Consider the following 22,246-nt stretch of genomic DNA (forward strand, 5'->3'; position numbering starts at 1 on the left):
AAAGTTCAATCTGATCTCACATAACACGTGTCGTGGCCATAAGTCAAAAATGTATACGCTAATTATGACAACATTTCACACAAATGTCTAAAAGGATAAAATGATGAAGTGAAGACATTTTATATAACAAAGGTCAACTCCCCAACCCTCAGCACCAAGAATTCATTTAGATCATCATGTAAGGAGATTAAGTTTACACAAAATAGATCTGAACAGTTAAATGAATAAATGCATGTGAATGTTGCTTAATAGTTGTCGATTCACTTTCTGACAATCAACTAGACTCCTCCCTTTTGCTGTGATTCCACTGTATGGAGCGGCTCTGTGCTGGTACCAGCACTTTTCTCTTTTGGTTTTCCACTGCAGATAGTACCCCCTCAGTAGGAAGGATTCTCATCTTATCGCCATAGTGACGCCCTGTGAAACAGCTGAGACATTATCTTCAACGTGACACTCACTGAAACGTTTCCTCGGCAACCAAACATCTGCAACATCTTCTTCTATTATACGGCATAGTGTACAGTGTCATTTTATGGGCTGCCGTTTTTAAAGATCTGGATCGAGTGAATAAAACCAGCGTGGGTACTATTGACAGTAGCTTGGCTTTTTAAAAATGGCGGGTGTGTGCAGGATGTCCCATGTCGCGTCTGACCAATTTTCCATTGGCAACTTTTGCCAATGGAAAACCTAAAAAGAGAAGAGTGGAGCCATACCATGCAGTGGAAGAACTGCATTAGAGGAGTAATCGTTTGGGTTTAGATTGAGACAAATGTTGTTCTTTTGAAGAAACAAGGTTTCACCTGACAACAGAGTGCTTTTAGAAATGTTTTGAAATAACAAGTGTGAATCTTCACTGGTCTCACGATTCAATTTGATTACAATGATCCTGTCAACCATTCGGATTGATTCGATATCACGATGTGTCACCTCTGCATATATATATATATATACCTCACACATAATATTCTATTCTATTGCTGACTCGACATCTGGGAACAACTGACCAAGTCAATTGATGGTTCTAATAACATCTTGCCAAAGGACTACAGTTGAAAATTAGCCGGCTGGCTAACACTGGCACATTTACAGAAATGTTAATGAATGTGCGCTGTCCCTAAAATATGAAATCCCCTTTTTATTGTATCTGCTCTTAAAAAAGACTGAGTCTGAACACAGCAGACAACAGTCGAAAACTAAAAAAGCAGCGAGCCAAAAATCAACAAGTAACAGTTGTTCAGTTATCAGTAGGCAATAATCGATGACGCCCTGTCACTGCAATGATTCATATCATATCAATAAATGCTTGATTTGTGGGGAAAGGTGGAGGTGTAAGCTGAGCTGCAGTAATCATCCAGGTCACCCTTAAACAAAGGGCGGCCCAATAGAGGATATCACCCCGCCTCCCACCCCCCCACTTCTTCTCCATTGATTAATCTATTGATTCCTGTGTTGTTCCAGGGCAAAGGCAAAATGAGAACGTATTGGCTTCTTGGGGAGAAGACTGATGTGTATGTTATCTGAGAGGCCTGCTGATAACGTGGCAGCAGCGGTGGAGACGACAGCAGAAGCTCCGGTGGCCGAGCCACTACTTTATTTGTTCTAGAATAAGTCCTTATTGGTGATTTCCTTGCAGAGGAAAAGAGAACGACACCATATGACAAAAACCAAGGGAATTCCAGGTATATTTATTACCTGCATACTATAGCTGCAAAAAAACTAAAAAGAAAAAAAATATATTGTAAAAGTAGTTTTTTTGTATGAAAATTCTTCTGTCCTGAGTGAGTACTTTTCACTGATAAATTCTTATTTTTTGTGCTTTCTATATTAAGATTTGTATAATGTGTTTGGAAGTCAATGATGTGTTAATATATCTTTGAAACATCCATTGAAGTTTGGAGGCACAGCTTTACAATTGATGTCACTGCAGGGGTTCATAAACCGTGTTACACAGTACAAGATAATATGTATATATGTATATCCAAGATACTGTAAGATATTTTGTTCAATAAACTGAGTACAACACTCTTTTTCCATTTATGGACCAGGGAGTATATTTATGATTTTGCTATTTGGAGTGTGGTTAGTTATTGATATTTGCTTTCACAAAGGGTGTAGTCAGCTCTGTGGAGATAGGTCTGGCTATGTGATCAAGATTTTCTTCATAGCTTGCCATTTTCAGCGTGTAGCGTGCTAGCTGGAAGTCTGTTGTTGTTTCCCCGAAGCGAAACAGAGTTTGAGAACGGCAACACACAGAGAGCGGAAGGTGAGGAGCAAAGCCTGTGAAATCCAGTCTACAAAGGGTGTAACATGAGAAAGGGAGACCAGAGTCCTAAATACTCTGTTCTTTTTATGCATTAATGTTAAAATGTGAGCTCTCTGAATGTATCTGGGCCATATCCTCCTGACAATACTCACCCAAATGTTTCCATGCGAGTTTAACCCAGAAAGAATTTAGAAATGACCTTGTGCTGTTCTGCTAGAATTGCACATTTAAAAGGCAGGAGCTGATCTACAAGTGTAGAAGCCAGTTCAGCAGTCTACTCGGTGTAACCTTTTGGGAATGTCTGTAAAAATGAAGCTGCACCTTGGAGATTTTATTTTCTATTTTTATCTTCTATTAAACATCAGCTCTGCACTTTTCCCCCTCACCAGTCCTGACAGTTAGTTCAGCTTTATCTGATGTATAATTAGCCTTGTCATTTCATTCATTTCACAAAACTGCCAGGGTTATTACAATATTTAAAATATAACAAGTGTGCTGTTAGAAAAAAGCATTAAGCATGTGCAGCCTTATTAACTGCAAGCAGTTGTGGACAGATAAGGGAAGAAGTGGAGTTAGCCGGTAGCAGGCAGCTGTGTGTTTGTTGTAATGACATCACCGCTCATTAGATGCTCATTATCAGTTGTGGAACGGGGGCTTGGGCACTGTGTGTGTGCGTTTTCATCTCTGCAGGAGAACATCTCCTCCTGCACAGCTGTAATTATCACCCACTTCCTCACAGTGACACACACACACACCGCCACAGCGAGCAGAGTGAACGTCTCTGCTGAACCCTGCGCTGAGCTGCTAACTCCTCACCACTGACCAGGCTGGCTGTCATCCAGCCATGTGTTTTCTGCCTTTTCATACAGCCGAGGCCTTGAAGTACAAAGGCTCCATGCAAATAAAAGTGTGCAAAAGTCAAATACTTTTCAAAATCGTTTTAAAGCTTAAAACTAGTACATCCTGGGTGCCTAGGTAGCTCACCTGGTAGAGTGCGTGGCCATATAAATAGGCTTAGTCCTTGACGCAGCGGCCGCAGGTTCAACTCCAACCTGCGGCTCTTTGCATTCCCCCTCTCTCTCCCCTTTAGGCTGTCCTGTTGAAAATAAAGGCCTCAAATGCCCAAAAAAAAAACTAGTACATCCTATTAAATTGTGGTGATTTGATGAGGAAAGAGTCTCAACTGTGAAAGAGGTTTTATCGTGCAGCATCATTTCTTTTTAAATCTGGATGGCTAGAAAGGTTTTAAGGATTGTGGAAATACCTTCAGAACAGTGTTGTTAAGCCTTCAAAGATCACTGGGTATGCATATATATTTAATTTTTTCTCTGTAACTGGAATGTTAAGATAATACATGAGAGGTACAAACTTAGACTAGTTAGTTAGTAAAATGCTGTTGAAACAAAGGTTATCTAAAACAAAGATTTCTAAAAAAAAGAACAGCGCTCACTGGTTAACCTGCATTTAGATCAGGGGTTACACAGTATGATATAGCTTGTTTTAGGGCTGCATTTTTCCCAAGAAGACCAAAATGATATACAGAGAGACACTAAAAACAACATAAATGAAGGAGGGGAAACAAAAATGAAAATTGCTGTATCACATTTCATTTGAAATGTTAAGTAATATGCTCCAAGGCATTGTGCTTCAGAAGCAAATTGGTTTTCCTGTATCATCCAATAATATAATGAAATGTTTGGAGAGAAAAGCTGCATACATATAAGCTAAAATTACTTGTCGCCATAGCTACCGCCTACTAATCCCTCCTGAAGGCTCACAAAGGATCAGCAGTGCCTGGAATTGTCCTCTGACTGACAGAACACATATGTGTGAATCTGTAGCATACACTGTGACGATTCCCAACAATGCACTGTGTTTCACATCGCATACATGCTGTAGGGCTGAGGGCACGTCTTTGTAAAGGAGGAGAAGCACTCTGAGCTAATGATAGGTTTTCTTGTTACTTTCTTCGAGGACAATAGCAAGATATTTGCGAGGTGTAGGAGAAAAGTGTGGCTTTTTGTTGCTCGGCACCGTTCGATTGCAATAGTGAGGTTACAAAAGGCAACAAAGAAAGGATAGAAAAAGATGTATGAAGCCTGCATACAAACCAAGCTTCCTGGTCAGGCAGAGGCAGTGTGAGGAAACGTACAAACAAAAAGTACTACATTTGCTTGTCGCTTTGAAAGATAAATCAAACTTTCAACAACACAACCTGGATTGTGATTTTTGCATGATCAATGGTCGATTAGCTAAACCTGCTTTATTCTTTGCAGGGCTGCATTATGGACTCCGTTGTGTGTGTGTGTGTGTGTGTGTGTGTGTGTGTGTGTGTGTGTGTGTGTGTATAACATTATGTTTAGGTCTCCCAGTAGAATCCTTGTTGGTGCTCAGATTATTTAAGAGCTCCTTCAAACAGCAGAATGTTTTCTGCCAGATACTATATTATACATTATGTATAATCATTTGATAAAAATGGTCAGCTGTGGCAATGTGTAAATCAGTCGCTAGCAAAAACTGTTGTGTTAGCCAATCACCAGGGCCACATGGAATCTGCGGTCGCAGAATTCTGCAGAACTTCCAGCAGATTTTAAATACATTAGAAAAATTAAATTAAAACTCAGAATCTTAAAGCTAAAATGCTTTTTGTGAATGTACCCGAGTCAAACTTTAGTTTAAAAGCATATTTAGGACAGAATCGCCACTTTTAAGATTTACCGTATTTTTGTTTTTCGGTCAAATGGCCTTTTGAATGGGAGTGCTAGGGGCACTTTTATGCTAGCCTCAAAATAGCTATTTTTAAAACACTAAGAAGGCTCGACACAACATGAAACTTTGCTCCAAGTATCACCAGGGGCTCTACACCTTAATGAAAGCATTGACAACATTGTTTGTATACACAGAGTTTACTAATTACTACTATGGAGCCAGTCAAAAATAGTCGAGGGAGGAGAGTAAAGATGGAAAGCTCCAAAAGCTTAGTTCCATATAAATGCACGGATAATTCGTTGTTTTGTCGTTGTCGTGTAGTTAAAAAAGGAGCCTCATATAAGTGACATTTCCTCCTATTGAGTCCGTTCATTCGCATTCGGAGATTGCCTATTTTGGACTGGGAAAATGGCGGATAGCGTAAACAACAACTGCTAATGTGAGCTTTCTTTTTTAGTAAACTCTGGGTACACAAACAATGTTCTCAATGCTTGCATTCATGTGTAGAGCCCCTGGTGATACTTTGAGCAAAGTTTCATGTTGTGTCGAGCCTTCTTAGTGTTTTAAAAATAGCTATTTTGAGGCTAGCATAAAAGTGCCCCTAGCACTCCCATTCAAAAGGCCATAAATCTTAAAAGTGGCACTTCCGTCCTAAATATGCTTATAAAGTGCTAAAGTTTGACTCGGGTACATTCACAAATATATATATATTCCTTTTGGGTCTGCCAATCACAAAACATTTCATCAACATCAACTATTAAAACATGGTGGAAACATATACAGTAAAGGGGAAAGTACATGAAATTGACCAACCCTTTTTAAAGCTGGTCTACTTTTACAATGCATGCACATTAGAGTAAATGGGGAATGTCCACTTAAATTACTTAATCGCGCAGAAGGAAGCGTACTCATGGACGAGAGGTGGGAAATGTAAACATCAATGGTGGCCTCCTCGGCTGAGCTGTAGTGCTAGCTAGCGGCTAGCTCCGGTCAGGTGAGCTAGCATTATCGGTTAGCTCCACAAGCTAGCTATGTTGGAGCAAAAGCCTCTCGTCCAGGAGTATGCTTCCTTCTGCGTGGTGATACGGTCGGAGGGTGTAGTTCGGTAGAAAGAAAATAGTTCCTACGCAAAGCTGCTCACAACCGGGTCTGTGGATTAATCTTGAGTAAGTTAACTGCGTCATGATTTTTAGAAAGAGACATTGCTGTTGAGTTTTTCAAATGTATTTTTTTTTGGTGCTTTAAGCATCACAAGCAGATTGCCATCTAGTTCCATTATATAGACCTTTTTCACAGCAGACATGTTTACATGTCATAGTAGGAAAATCACAGGTGTATTCAAAACCATTAATGACGGCTGCATTCCACTTAGGAGAGGCCCTGGTATTGTGCATGGTGACTCACTGAAATAGCTTACTGGGACACTTGATGGAATGGAGCCATCGTTAAGGTTATCAACTTCAGCTGTGCTTTTCCTACTATCACAAGTCAAAAACGTCTGCTGTGAAAAAGGTCCATTGGAAAGAATCTCTACGGCCGATACCTCCAACACTGGGTAACTGACACCAAAACTATCTAGATTGATAAATAGCACTACAGGTAAGAGGAAAAAATATGTAGCCTATTTTTTTATTTGGGGTGAACTGTCCCTTTAATGTTAATCTTTCCAGTTGTCTGTAAGATTCTTTTTTTTTTTTTAAGATTCTTTTTTGGGGGCTTTTCCCTTTATTTGATAGTGACCATGGATAAACAGGAAAGGTGGGAGAGAGATGGGGGATGACACGCAGCAAAGGGCCGCAGGTCGGACTCGAACCCTGGCCGCTGCAGAGGACTCAGCCAACATGGTGCGCACGCTCTTACTGGGTGAGCTAGAGGCCGCCCCGCCTGTAAGATTCTATGTTTAAATCGGAACCTGTAATCTGTAATAACATTATTCATTTAAGGTTTTGATCGCTGGAACTCATCATAGTTTGACAGGTAAGACTTTAACTCCAATTTACACCGTTATTCAAACAGCATGTCCATCTCTATATTAAATATATCGTCCATGTTCCTTAAAGTGGGTCATATAACGTATTTTTGTAGCAATAGTTTTGTCTGTTGGTTCAGTCAGCTGCTCTTTTTTTTCAGACATACAGAACTGAAAACATAACTTCCTTTGCAGACAAAAAACAAGACGCTGATCTGTTTTTATCAAATGAACATTTATTGCATTTTGGGAAATCCTCTTATCCACACTTTCCACTTTCAACTGATGCCATTTGTTTATCATCATAGTAAGGAAGAACATCCACCTCGCTTCATTCCACAATTTGCTACTGATTTCTAAACTACTACTGTTAACTGACAACCATCTGTTTTTCACTTTGCAGATAATGATTTCACTAATTTCACATAAATAATGGAAAATGCAGTGGTGGAAGAAGTACGATTATTCAAGTAGAAATATAGTGTAACTCACGGTGCATTCAAAATGTTAGTCAACTAAAAGAAAGGAAGTAGGTATTAGTAAAAATCTATTTAAAGTAAGAAATGTTGAAGGGGACATATGATCATATTCTGGTTCTACTTTTCCTTGCTTTAATGATCAAAAACTTTGTTTTTCTCAAACTGTCTGTCTGAATATACTGTATTCAGCCTTTGTCTGAAGCACCCTGTCTCTCAAATGCTCTTATCCACACAGCACTTAGTTGCTGTTTGCTGGCTGCGCTGAGTGTCACCGTTAATGCTTTGGGTCAGTGCTGACCAGAGTTACACACAGTGCTCACGGATACAGTACATCAGGATTTTTAGGAAGCCAAACAAGGAGGCAAATGTTTCTCAGCAAATCTGTACAACAGAAACCAGTGTAGTGTGTTTTATTGACTTCAGAGAAAGTTTGTTTGGCAGGTTTAAAGTTAAGGTGCCCTATTTTAATGATCTAAAGCGCACGGCGTGAAGCGCCTGGTGCAGGTGCGTTTAGGACGTGTACAAATCCACTTTAGCTAGTTTAACGGCGGGAAAAAAGGGTCCGTGCGCCAGGCGCATGGTTCAAAAGGGTTGTACTTAGTGTCTTCATTAATTCATAGGTGTGTTTTGGGCGTAACATGCAATAAACCAATCAGAGCGTCACCTCCCATTCCCTTTAAAAGTCAGGTGCGTTTGTACCTCGGCGCATTGCTATTATGATGGCGGATTTGCTGAACAGGAAGGAGAGATTTTCAGGAGAAGAAAATGATCTGCTCCTGCGTGAAGTGAAAGCTCGCCAGCAGATCATATCATAATCACTGTTGTGTGTAACGTAACTACTTTTTTCGGGTAAAAAGTAGTGTAACGCGCTACTGCTGAAAATTTGGTAACGAAACTTAGTTCCTTTTTCAATTCGGCGCAACGTTACTTTTCCCAGGGACAGATCTGACAGCGACACGGCCTTATCAGCTTGATTTTATTTTGGCTAAAATGTCTTTAAGCCTTTATGTCTTCATGCCTCTAAGCTGTATTATGCCATTTTATTTTATTTACACAAGCCATCGACATCAAGCCATTTTTAAGTTCTTCTTTTTTCTGTTGGATTTAGATGAGGCATGTTTTATTTTGAGACATATGACCCATTTTGAGGTTATCATGTTGTTCCTAAGGAGCCTATTGATACTATTTTTTATAATAAAGACCACAAAAAAAATACCTGTTATCCATAGTAGAACTGTATGTAGGCCTACACATTTAGGAACAGATATTTGGTTCTGCCCAAAGTCAAGCAACATAAAAGTAACGTAAAAGTAACGAGAAACGTAAAACGTTACTTTCCATAGGGGGTAACTAAGTAAAGTAACGGATTACTTTTTTTAAGAAGTTTTTGTTGGTCAATGTTAGATCACTTTCTGCTGCCTCAAGATAGCAATACGCCCAGAATGCACTTGAACACACCTCCCTGTAAGACCAGCACGCCCATGGGTGCATTTGCTATTTAAACGACATGGGTGCTGGACGGGAAATTGACAACTGCGTTGGTCTTAAACTAGCAAAGACACTTGTGTCGGGCGTTGCGCTGCGCCGGGTGCAAGATAGGGCCCAAGATGTCAGCGACTGCTGTCTGTGTTACGTCAACATGACATCAGATGAGCAAATGCTATAGATGTGTGTGTTTTTCAGGCAGAAATACTGGAACTAAATATTCATCCGATTTGTATTAACCATCTCATATGTAGAGTAGATACTTCCATTGACTTCACTGTTCTCCACAACAATCAACAATCAATAACCCTTAAAGCTGGGTTAGCACTTTAATATTAACTGGTAATGAAGTGATGTAACGTGATAGTCTGACATACAGTCTCAGTTATCAGGTGGAAGCTCGATTTCATCCAGCCGCTCACTGATGGGAGTGCTGAACTGGGCCGACTTCCTGAAAGGTGCTTTCAGGGTCTTTACGGCAGTCACGCCCTGTGACACAAAAACCCACAACACAAGAATAAAGTTAAAACATGTTACCGAACATCAGTGGTGGAAGAAGTATTCAGATCCTTTATTTAAAGGTGCAGTAGGTAAGACTTATAAAACTAACTTTCTGTCATATTTTCTGAAACTGACCCTATGTTCGAGTAGAACTACATGAAGCAGGTAATTTAAAAAAATCTGGCTCCTCTGGCACCATCTACAGCCTGTAGTGCGATTTGCAAAAATCCACAGCTCCCTGTTCAGATGCACCAATCAGGGCCGGGGAACTGCATGTCAATCACTGCTCATGCACACGCATTCATTCTCCCTAGTGGGGGGAGGGGCTTAGGAGACCATTTTGGGCTTTAGCAGAAAGGGGGGAGGGACTGAGAAGTTGTTGATGTTCAAATTTTTTGGCTAAATCCTGGATCTTCACAATCCTACCTACAGCACCTTTAAGTAAAAGTACTAACAGCATGAACTGTAAAAAACAATTAAAAGTCCTGCATTAAAAATGGTACTTAGGTACAAGTATGTAAGTATCATCAGAAGGATGTACTGTACTGTAAAAAGTAAAAACACTCAATGCAGAAAACTGGAACTGGAAACCATCAAACCAGTTCTGTCAATCAACTAAGTGTTTAATCGGCTAATCATTTCAGCTGTCCATGTACAGTAGGCCTATATATTTTTGGGTGGTTTAATTTATTTTAAAACATATTTTATAAACTATGTGTGTTTTGTGTGCAAAAAAAAAAAAAAATTGTAAAGTAACTAGTAACTGAAGCTGTCAGATGAATGTAGTGGAGTAAAATGTACAACATTTCTCTCTGAAATGTAGCAGAGTAGAAGTAGAAAGTGGCAGGAAAAGAAAAAGACTCAAGTAAAGTACAACTCACATTTGTTCTTAAGTACAGTACTTGAGTAAATGTACTTAGTTACATTCCAACACTGCTGGACATTCTGTTTGTTGAGACTGAAGAATCTGACACTAAATCATAAAGGAGGACACTTTGCACAGAGGGAATAATGGGGGGCAGAGCTTTGTATAGTCTATAATCATTTCCCTCTTCACCTTAATGGATATGTGCAACTCTTCTGAGAGCTGCTGTTGCATTCTCTTCTGACATTTTATGGTGCCATTGTTGATTGTATGTTATTTTTAAAGAAGGGAAAAAACTGCAGACTTATTCAGACACTAAGCCCAGACACACTACAGACCTAAGTGTTCAGCATCAGAGAGGAAAAGATTCTGATATTAAAGGTCCCATGGCATGACATTTTCACTTTATGAGGTTTTTTAACATTAATATGAGTTCCCCCAGCCTGCCTATGGTCCCCCAGTGGCTAGAAATGGTGATAGGTGTAAACCGAGCCCTGGGTATCCTGCTCTGCCTTTGAGAAAATGAAAGCTCAGATGGGCTGATCTGGAATCTCCTCCTTATGTCGTCATAAGGAGGAAGGTTACCTCCCCTTTCTCTGCTTTGCCTGCCCAGAGAATTTGGCCCACCCATGAGAGAGAGAGAGACATCATGGCTTTCAAACGAGCAAAGTGGCAGTTGGTCAAGGCCACACCCTCACCCTCCACCTTGCCCCTCCCTCTCTCTTCCTCAATAGCTACAGACACAGAAATGGCACATTCTAAAGAAAGCTCATTGTGGGACTGGCTCTAGTGGCTGTAATTCGGAATTTAGGGAAAGAGACTTCAGATACAGTATTAGGGGACCACTAAGGTCTATATAAAAGAGACTTCAGATACAGTATTAGGGGACCACTAAGGTCTATATAAAAGAGACTTCAGATACAGTATTAGGGGACCACTAAGGCCTATATAAAAGAGACTTCAGATACAGTATTAGGGGACCACTAAGGTCTATATAAAAGATACTTCAGATACAGTATTAGGGGACCACTAAGGTCTATATAAAAGAGACTTCAGATACAGTATTAGGGGACCACTAAGGTCTATATAAAAGAGACTTCAGATACAGTATTAGGGGACCACTAAGGTCTATATTAAAGAGACTTCAGATACAGTATTAGGGGACCACTAAGGTCTATATAAAAGAGACTTCAGATACAGTATTAGGGGACCACTAAGGTCTATATAAAAGAGACTTCAGATACAGTATTAGGGGACCACTAAGGTCTATATAAAAGAGACTTCAGATACAGTATTAGGGGACCACTAAGGTCTATATTAAAGAGACTTCAGATACAGTATTAGGGGACCACTAAGGTCTATATTAAAGAGACTTCATATACAGTATTAGGGGACCACTAAGGTCTATATAAAAGAGACTTCAGATACAGTATTAGGGGACCACTAAGGTCTATATAAAAGAGACTTCAGATACAGTATTAGGGGACCACTAAGGTCTATATAAAAGAGACTTCAGATACAGTATTAGGGGACCACTAAGGTCTATATAAAAGCATCCAAAGAGCACCATGTCATGAGGCCTTTAAATCAGCTATTCCTTTTGGCCCACAACTATAATCACTTAAAAGGCACAGAAAATATTGAATGGATAATTAATATAACAGCAAACAAACAGCAAAATATGACACCCAACATCCAAAAAGTGGAACAATCTGACCCACCTGTATTTGCTGGCAATTTTCACTCCAAAATGTGACCGCTTGGTCCGTTTTATAATCATGAACCTGGAAATGAGACAACAAGAGCGCCCTGTCAAATAAGCAGTATTGTGAGTTGGATTTTCTCAGCGTTTCCCCTTTAGTTGTACAGGCCTGGCCAACGGGAACCGTTGGGTCAGAATATTTTTCAAAAAGAAATGCCAAATATCCATTGTGCCAGCTGTCTGTGGTTATAACCTGGGTATGTTACTATGGTGACCTATGCTGCACAGCTAACCTGTGTTCACAGGATCAGGGCAAAATCATTCCTACATGATCTTGGACCAAAGTATTGAATTGACAATGAAGTGACAAGCGAGAACACATCGTGACATTTTAACAGATCAGAAGAATCACTTCACATAAAATATATATTTTTGTGCATGAAACAGGATTTCTGACAGGTTGTAGTTTATACTTACAGACTAATGATGGTTCTAGTTTACCACACACTCACTGACAGCCTAATAAGTAGATAGCTGCAGACAGTTCTTACACTCTTATTGCATAACTGCAGCTCAGGATAACATCAGGCCTATCATCTCATGTCATATTTAGTACAACACTCATGGTTTTGTTAATATTGCCTGTGCTTGGCCTGTAATTAAGAACTCTGTCTCTTTCACATGAATGTGCTTATAGCTGCATTGGAAACCCCAGAGTTAAAGGGGAATTATGCAGCTTTTTTAGCTTCATTTACCTTAACTGAACAGCTTCGGAGTCATTGGAATGGTTATCTGACTTTTTTCAGGTTGAATGGTTGTCGTCTCGCTCCCCCCTAGCGCCTGTGAGCTGAAAAACCACCCTTGCAACTTTGGGCCGGCGAGCCGCCGGCCTCAGCATCAGGAAGTATTGCGTGATATCAGGTCTTGCGATGTAACAAATTGTTTCACGGCACTGCAGATATATGCCCATTCAGGAACCGGCTAACAAGGTAGCAATGGAGTTTTCCACACTATCGTCATGGCTGAGCCAGAAAATAGAAGCAGAAAGCTAGGAAAGCACTGTCGGATGAACAGAGAAAGAGGAAACGGCAGACTGACCCAGCGAGGAGTCAGACACAAGTAAACATAGGAGCTGCCAAATATCTATTCTGAAGCTGTAGGGGGAGCTCTATAGAGAAACCTGCCAGCAAAAGTGAAGAAATGGCCAAAACTGCATAGCGCCCCTTTAACTGAGCCAGATGATAACCAGCACTGCCAGTGGTAAGCTTAGTAAAGGCAGACAGCTCAAATAAACCCAGACTAAGTTGAATTAGCTTGGTGATACAGGCCTCTGGTAATGGTAATGTCACGCCTAATGGAATGGTGTCATCATTCATTTTTATTAATTACAGATCTTCTTTTCCTGCATGTCAACATTTCTGCCATCAGAAAAGATGTATGGATGAATCCACTAATGTTTCCCTAGTTATCCTACAGCTGAATCTGGAATCTAATGACAATATTATAATATGAATTCAAGATGCACTTGCCATTATAATTATAACCATTAAGAATATAATGATGGCTATTGCTATTATTATGCTATAATACTATGATATATGCTATGCTATTATTTGCTATATCTGCTATAATTATTATGAGTCATATTTCTATAATATAGTATTATTGTAGTAGTTGTTCATCTCTCTGTCCACCCCCCCACCTCTCTCTCTCTCTCTCTCTCTCTCTCTCTCTCTCTCTCTCTCTCTCTCTCTCTCTCTCTCTCCCTCCCTCTCTCTCTCTCTCCCCCCTTGAATATTGGCAGGAGGAAAAAATATAATACTCATTCATAATCAGCTACTCTCTTTATTCAATTGGGCTGGTAATTTGAAACAGACACAGACAATTATATGTCAAATAGATGAAAATTAACTTGCTTATGCAAACAAATGAAGCATCTAAAAGGAAACTGGTGCAACATATTAGGCATCATTTTAACACCAGTCACAATGTTAAAGTTGCCTTTTAGGCACTCATAACGAATAACATATTGTTTTAGATGCAACACAGGAGATTTGATCTCATCACTGTTCATGACCTTGCATACACATATGTAGAGTATACATGCATTTAAACTTACTTGTGTTGTTTGAGGGGTAAGATGCACAAATCCCTCCACACAGAAATCCTTCTGGGTTGTGGAGCAGAAGTCAGTTTTGGGACTCGGTGGTTTCAGTTCAGCGTGAACCTTCTCTCTGTGAAGACAACAAGATATCAGCCTCAGTATTTGGCAGTGTCGGAAGAATATACTCGGAACTAGAAAACTAGTAAAAGTAAAAGCAGCAATACCACAGGATATACTGCAGGAATACTTTGTAAAGTAAAAGTCAGGCATTTAAAATAACTCATAATGGAGAATGGCCCATATCAGAATAATGTATATATTATATTGTTGAATTCTAATTATTGACACATTTACATGTGCATCACTTGCATCTGGTACAGCTGGGACTAATGTAACTGCTTTATATACTGCTTGATAGCTTGTGAATGTCCCCCGTCAGATGGATAATGTTCTTATGTTATCTTAACCTGCGTTATTACACAGCTTTGTTGAATCCTCAATTCTGATTGGTCAATTACGGCATTCTAAGTCTGTTTTTTTTATTTTTTTTATAAGCAGACCGAAGCTATGGACTCAGTTCACACTGTCAGGGTTCTAATTCCCAATAATGACTGGCTCGCTCCACATTATCCCTTACATAATACATCTTAATTTATTGTTTTATTAAAATTATTTATCTGAAACTGCTAAATCACTAGTAACTAAAAGTAAAAGTAACTAAACTTATCAAATAAATGTAGTAGAGAAAAAAGTATAAGATTTGAGTTGTAGTGGAGTGTAATTATAAAGTGGCAGAAAACTGAAATACTCAAGGAGAGTACCTAAAAATTGTACTTAAGTTCAGTACTTGTGTACATGTACATAGTTACCTTTATTTGGTCTTCTCTTAAGTACTCAAGATGGGAGGGATTAATCCCACGTTCACATTTACAGCAAAAACCATTCACGTCAGCCTCTTAGTTGAATTTCAAAGTCTAAGATAATGGGAATTTCTGCTCTGATATCTCCCACTTGGTGTAAGGAACTACAGGAGTGTCAACAGATTGGCTGCAAACATTTCTACAATGGCATTTCTGGCAATGTTAACTTTAATTTATTCAGTCAGCTCAATGAAAATGAGCTGTACAAGTTGGTTTGTACCATGTTTTCACTTATAAAAATAGCTAAGTTGTATTGCACAGGTGTATTCAAAACCATTAATGACGGCTGCATTCCACTTAGGAGAGGCCCTGGTATTGTGCATGCTGACTCACTGAAATAGCTTACTGGGACACTTGATGGAACTGAGCCATCGTTAAGGTTATCAATTTCAGCTGTGCTTTTCCTACTATGACAAGTCAAAAATGTCTGCTGTGAAAAAGGTCCATAACACGTGAATACTCCCAAGTCAGACTGAAGGGAGTTTTTTGGATCTTCCAATTCTGCCGACATAGCCTTAATGCAGCATAAGACGCAAGAGAGGAAAGCAAGGATACAATTGAGTGAATTAGCATGTATCCACAGAAATACTAAAGGTGTAAGGTGTCTAGCCCTAGGTGTAAGAAACCCTCCAGAAGAGTGAGGCAGAAACCAGTCAACCAACCGTGTGGGTGAAACAATGATATGTAGGGCCTTTAAGAGTGCTGATGTAAAAACGCACTCTGTGTATACTTTCTTTTCTTTATTTGAGTGGACCTGTTCGGGAACGCAAAATTAATTTCAGTAATTTCACTGACAATAAAGTTGTATCGTTATCCTTGCAGTTGTCATTTAATATCATTCAGTGGATCAATGGCCATCATATACATTGGCGTAGAATTTCCACATTGTGTCAAAAGACAGACTGATCTCATTAAGTGGCGTATGTATGACACGCCAATTCGTATGCCATTTTTGCTTGTTATCAAGACACATAATCGCTTTGTAGCGTGTTTATCAACGCAGTTTGGCCGCCGTTGACTTACATTACCTTGCGATTGCGTGTCAATTTACGCTGTAGCGAGGAGTATGAAAGGCCAAAAATCTGCGTAGGGAGGTTGATTGCGTTGGTGGATGGGTCAAACACAGGACTTTCACCCAGGAGACCGGGGATCGTGTCCCGCGTGTCACGTTTCCTAAACCCAACCTCGTTCTTCTTTTCCTAAACCCAACCGTGCCGTTGTTGTCCCACGTCCCGTTATTGTTTTCCTAAATCCAACCCGTCCGCTGTACACGCGGATAGCTCCAAACGCAAAGTCCCGTTCTGGCGTAGAGATACACGCGGATAGCTCAAAATGAGTACAGATAACACGCCACTTGGCTTAAGAAAGCGGCGTGTATGTCATGATATCACGTTGCAAAAGAGACTGATGTGATATTTTAGTCATAACAAAACTGTTAATTCATGTATGAGTATCAATATAGCATTGTGTATAGCATAACAACCCATCAGCTGGGGGAAATTGCTCTGAGCTCTTTGCTGGACGGGAACCCCGTATGAATCAAGCAGTGTTGCTGTGAGCTTATAAAGTCCAGGAAATGTAGTGTATGGCTCAAGACCAACTGATGAGACATGTCTACTGCTGGACAAGACGCTTTCATCGAAGACATGATGCTTTGTATTCTTTATGAGCAGTTAACTTTGCGTGGGATGTTAATAACCTCATCTGTGGGGATAGACCCTATAAACCCCATTAGGATTACATGCCTCCATGTAAAATAACATCATAAAATCTGATTTAAAAGGTATTGCAGCTGTGATTGAAACAGTAAAACGAACCCAGACACGTAAATATTGCATCACTTTCCTCTGACGTGTTGCCCTCAAGACATGGTCAGGCAGTGTTCTCCATTTCCATAAACAAAACCACTTCCAGCAATAATTTATTCAGCATCAAAAGACTTGCTTCATACTTGATTTACCTTATCATCTGGGCGATATGTTTTTCCAAAAGCTCTCCTCTGATGCCTGAATCATGGAAAAATGAAAGAGATGAACTGACTACTCCGTTACTGAACTACTGCACAGTAAATCATCTGAAAAAGATTCATTGAACAGTGAAATAAAAATAAAAATAAAAGGTCAAAGCAGCCGCCAGTGTGTACTGTATGTGAATGCTGTAATCTGGTACTCTATGGGACACCTCCACCTGAATAAAATCTTTTCAACTCTTCTAAAATACAGGTCTAGTGTATACAAATGTATAATGGTTGTGTCATGCTGTGGCTGGTGAAAGACAGAGACACATACCCCGCAGCCTCACCCCTGGACTTTTCGGAGGAATGTACGTTGCTTTCAGCGTGCTAACAGTCTCCATTTTAGACTCCTGGTCCATCGTGAGAATCCCCCTGTGTCCACGTTTCTGGATTTGTGTCCTCGTCTGCTGATTGTCGAGAGCAGCAACGGCCCTCTGCATAAATGGACGTACAGTACATGGTGTAAAACATGTTACAATCTAAAGCAATTGCAATAAATACCCACTTTGTAAAGTCTATGGTGTTTGTTTCAATCAAACATACAATGTGTCATTTTCTGTCGCTAGGGGTCTCTAAATCAAAGCTATATAAAAAAAAATAAACCGGTAGCCAAATTATCCCAGAGGTCTCCTCTTCTCCAAAGCAAACAGACTGGGTTTCCCATTAAAAATCTGTTTTGTGTCTCCAACTGCTGTTGGGCAAGGCAGGTGCTGGAGCCGAGCTGACACTAGCATTTGCTCGGCTTGTTTCTCTGATAACTTAAGATCCAAATGTCTGATGACTAAAATCCAGTAAAATATATAGTTAAAAACAACCGAGAAAAGATTTATCGTAAAAATATGCATTAAAACTGGATTAAAAATCAATGTATAACTGCTTCTGGCAGATAATGACAGCCCTAATGCCTGCGCAAAGGCTATGATGCCAACCTCTAATTCTGTAAAGTGTCCTTGGGTTTCTCGAAAGGTGCTATATAAATAAAAGTTATTATGATTGTTATTATTATTGACAGGTGACAGCGACCAAATCACACAGACCGTGTACTTAAAATGACAGATTTCTCTGGATTTAAACATTGTTGGAATGTAAGTAGCCTACTCAACTCAAAAACCTAACCATTGTTGTTTTTAGACATTTTAATGCGGAAAAAAGTTACATATTATATCTTTAAAGAGCCCCTATTATACTCCTTTTCAGCATCATATTTTGTACTGTCTACTGAACAGGTTTAAATGCGGTGATGTTCAAAAAACAAACTATGTTTCTCACACTGCCCATTGCTGCAGCTCCTCTGCCTAAAACACCCTGTCTGAGCTCTTGGCCTGCCTTCTCGAAAAGCCGAGTCTGCTCAGATTGGTCAGCTGGCCCACTCTGTCGTGAATGGTCAACCAAATTCAAGGCAGCACCTATGGGCAGCACGTATGTAAAGCTGGGGTGGCATTCTCAATCAGTGACATCATTAATTGAGGAATTTCAAACAGGAATGTGGACGAGGCGTTTCAGGCAGTTGAGAAAAAGTGCTGCCTGTGGGAGAGAAAGCTCCATTTGGAGTGAAATGTGTTTTTTTTTATCTCACAGAATTCCGTGAAATGAACACGGCCCCTTAACTCAAAATCTGTGGCAGTTTAATGGAAACGCCGAAAATTCCGTGATGGGCCCGCGGAAGAATTCCGTGAAATGAACACGGCCCCTCAAGTTAAGGAATAGGTCGTGGCGGGACAACGGGACGGTTGGGTTTAGGAAAACAATAACGGGACACGGAACAACAATGGGACGGTTGAGTTTAGGAAAAGAAGAACGGGACGGCTGCATTTAGTAAAAGAAGAAAGCGACAGTTGGGTTTAGGATATGTGACACGCGGGACACGATCCCCGGTCTCCTGGGTTAAAGTCCTGTGTTTGACCCATCCACCACCCCAACCAACCTCCCTCTGCGGATTTGGGCTTTCATACTACTCGATACCGTAGTCACTCTTAATACTACGTCATCTTCTCATTGACTTTACATTGGGATTGTTTTCCGTGGTGGCCACATGGAATTTTCACATTCCGTGCCACCACCACGTACTGCGCTGTTAACAGTTCATGCTCATTTCACGGAATTCTGTGAGCCCAGGCTGTTTTTTGTACAGTACATCTGTTATACACAAAGAACTATATAACCCACTGAAAGATGGGGGGGGGGAGGATAATAGAGGCCCTGTGTCTTGTTTTGATTTGATAAAAAACACCTTGTTAGTGTTTTATGCTACAGTATACTACCCAAATTCTTCTAAATCTGTGTTCTATGTTTAGGATTAGAACTGACATGACTTGTTGATTGGTCGGTCAAAAGAAAATTCCTCTGCAACAATTTTGATAAGGCAAAAAATAAACATTTGCCTATTACAGCCTCTCAAATCTCCAGGTTTTCCGAGTATCTTAGTCTTACAGCAAACTGAATATGTCTCGTTTTTTGAAGATCATTTTGTGATGAACATTTTACGCCCCTTTCAGAATATCTGTGGTTTATTTTTGTATTGTGTTTATAAGCCCATATGTACGGTGGCCGACAGGGGCAAACGCCCTGCAACTTAAGAAAACACACGCAAATAGACAAAACACAAGCAAATTAAGAAAACAACTTCATTAATTTGACAACACATGTGCAGCATTCAGCAAACGCGCTGCAAATACCACAACACAACCAAATACATAAACGCGCTGCAAATACACACAACACAACCAAATACATAAACGCACTGCAAATATGAAACGATGCAAAAAGAAAAGCACACAAACCCCGAAAAAAGAAGCGATGCAAAAAGAAAAACAACTTCATTAATTTGACAACACATGCGCAGCATTCAGCAAACGCACTGCAAATACCACAACACAACCAAATACATAAACGCACTGCAAATACACACAACCAAATAGATAAACGCACTGCAAATATGAAACGATGCAAAAAGAAAAGCACACAAACCCCGAAAAAAATGCAACAAAAAGACGCAGCATCCAGATTACACAACGAAAGTTCTCCAGACCTCTAGAGGGAGCAGCTAGTGGAACAGCTGGATTTTTGAGAGAGAGAGAGAGAGAGAGAGAGAGGACTGTAAATATTAAATCTATGTTTGAGATCTGTTTTCCCTCGTTTGGTGGGTGTGTCTCGGCTCAGGTCACAGGTGATACTCAATCAGCAGAGACATGTCTGTAAACTCGTGGTGATAAAACATTTAAAACTGCATCAGCGTTTAACGTTGACGTTTGTTTAAGCCATATTACATGAGAGGGTTTAATTTCGAGGTCCGAAATTACTGAAGTGTAGGCCTCCTCAAGTGTAATATTGTGATTATACAACAACGGTTACCAACAAAATAAGTGATCAATCTGTATTCATATTGTGGAGCAATTCGCTCTTGAAATACAAAAAACAGACAGGATTTCTATTCCCTCCCTGTTAGTAAACCAGCCAATTTACCGTGGCATTTATCAAACTGAATAAATCCCGCCCGCACATATAAACACAAAACTGCTTTGCTAACTCGTGTTGTAAGTAAGACATCTGCTGAAAAAGTTATTGTATTCATCAGCATGATTGCCGTACTGTTTAGTTCACAAACATCCAACACACCAAAGTACAAACACATAGCGGACCAGACGCGAGCTTTTATTTTGAAAAGCCGAAGCTCGGGGACAGCACCAGTCGGGAGGGCATGAGACGGGAGCATAGACTGTATATTAATAATATATTATGTTATTAATAATAATAATAATAATATTAATTTAATATCGGTTAATAACGGTCGAAAATCCAGCTGTTCCACTAGCTGCTCCCTCTAGAGGCCTGGAGAACTTCCGTTGTGTAATCTGGATGCTGCGTTTTTTTGTTGCATTTGTTTTCGGGGTTGGTGTGCTTTTCTTTTTGCATCGTTTCATATTTGCAGCGCGTTTATCTATTTGGTTGTGTTGTGTGTATTTGCAGCGCGTTTATGTATTTGGTTGTGTTGTGGTATTTGCAGCGCGTCTGCTGAATGCTGCACATGTGTTGTCAAATTAATGAAGTTGTTTTCTTAATTTGCTTGTGTTTTGTCTATTTGCGTGTGTTTTCTTAAGTTGCAGGGCGTTTGCCCCTGTCGGCCACCGTACATATGAGACAATTTGTTGAATACTTATAAGCATGTGCCAGCTTTAATAGTGTTGACAGTCACTCTTTGTATAACTGAGTTTGCAAGGTAATGCAGCAGGCAGAAAAGTCTCACAGCCATTATGACACGCACCAAAGAAAAGGAAATATGAAAGTACACAATCAATGTATTCATACATTGATTGTGTACTTTCATATTTCCAAGGCTTATCATTATCATTAAACTAAAACACAAACTGCACCTGTAACTCTTTGCTGATAGTCAAAACAAAATTAGAAAATTAGGGTATAAACTTGTCTAATGTGAGGACGGACACACATAGCTACTCAAAAAAAGAGGTGAGGTGAGACCAGCTAGCTACTGACTACTGGGTCACCATTTTTGGTAACATGTGACTAACGTTAGAACTAAACAAAAACATTTGGGCCGTGGTAATACACCTTTTCATAGAGAATTCTGACTGGTCACACACAGGTGTAACTAATACCATTCATCATGACTGAATTCCAGTGCCAGTGCAGTACCAGTGCCCGCATGTGCTGTCTCACTGAAATGAAATACTGGCACACCACGGTAAACCTGTGCTTTTCGTGCTAAAACAAGTCCACATGTCGCGCGTGAAAATGCTGATTAGATTTGCGGTCCCAGAACGCAGCATCATAACACCGCACAGCCTACTGTGTAAAAAGTAGCCAATGCTGTTAGAAACAACAACAAACTAACGTCATAGGCTACATTATTGCTTTTACATACACTAGCAGTCTGACGTGTGGCGGCTAGCTAACATTAGCGAGGCAGTTCCCCCCCTTATAATAATAACATTACATCCATGGGCATTTCGCACTAACTACACTCACCTCTTCTGCCCAGTTGTGCAGCATACATTTCCCGACGTTATTGTACACAGTGGTTGGCTGTTCGGTCATTGTAGTGTTGTAGTTCCGTGAACAACATACACTTCTCTCTTTCTCTGAATGAAGTGACAACGAATCCCACTAAGCAACAGGATTCAGTTGACGGAAGTGTCGCCATGACAACGGCATTTCTTTTTCAAGAGCTATCTATCTATCTATCTATCTATCTATCTATCTATCTATCTATCTATC

General features: G+C 40.0%; 2 protein-coding genes across 2 annotated transcripts in view; one reads left to right on the top strand and one right to left on the bottom strand.

The window, feature by feature from the left end:
* LOC116034786 (atrial natriuretic peptide receptor 2) overlaps nucleotides 1-2,022 on the top strand; it is a 77,362-nt gene extending 75,340 nt beyond the window's left edge. Inside the window, exon 22 of the mRNA XM_031277528.2 lies at nucleotides 1,459-2,022. Within this exon, the coding sequence (XP_031133388.1) occupies nucleotides 1,459-1,521 (63 nt within the window). The 3' untranslated portion in view covers nucleotides 1,522-2,022. The remainder of the gene's footprint in view (nucleotides 1-1,458) is intronic.
* A 6,975-nt stretch (nucleotides 2,023-8,997) lies between these two features.
* spag8 (sperm associated antigen 8) lies at nucleotides 8,998-22,229 on the bottom strand. The gene is made up of 6 exons (XM_031277534.2): nucleotides 21,998-22,229; nucleotides 17,286-17,445; nucleotides 16,958-17,003; nucleotides 14,093-14,207; nucleotides 11,993-12,055; nucleotides 8,998-9,394 (listed from the first exon to the last, which is right to left on the bottom strand). Exons 1-6 carry the CDS (start codon nucleotides 22,064-22,066, stop codon nucleotides 9,287-9,289), a joined length of 561 nt encoding a protein of 186 aa, XP_031133394.1. The 5' UTR covers nucleotides 22,067-22,229; the 3' UTR covers nucleotides 8,998-9,286.
* Nucleotides 22,230-22,246: the final 17 nt, after the last annotated feature.

This window comes from Sander lucioperca, chromosome 14 (assembly GCF_008315115.2).
Source record: "Sander lucioperca isolate FBNREF2018 chromosome 14, SLUC_FBN_1.2, whole genome shotgun sequence".
Classification (NCBI taxonomy): domain Eukaryota; kingdom Metazoa; phylum Chordata; class Actinopteri; order Perciformes; family Percidae; genus Sander; species Sander lucioperca.

Excerpts from the sequence above, each read along its gene's own strand:
- spag8 (XM_031277534.2), bottom strand. The coding sequence starts at position 22,066 with ATGACCGAACAGCCAACCACTGTGTACAATAACGTCGGGAAATGTATG. Across the intron at positions 17,004-17,285 it reads TCCAGGGGTGAGGCTGCGGG|GCATCAGAGGAGAGCTTTTG; the intron begins GTATGTGTCTCT and ends TCCATGATTCAG. Across the intron at positions 14,208-16,957 it reads CATATCGCCCAGATGATAAG|AGAGAAGGTTCACGCTGAAC; the intron begins GTAAATCAAGTA and ends TTGTCTTCACAG.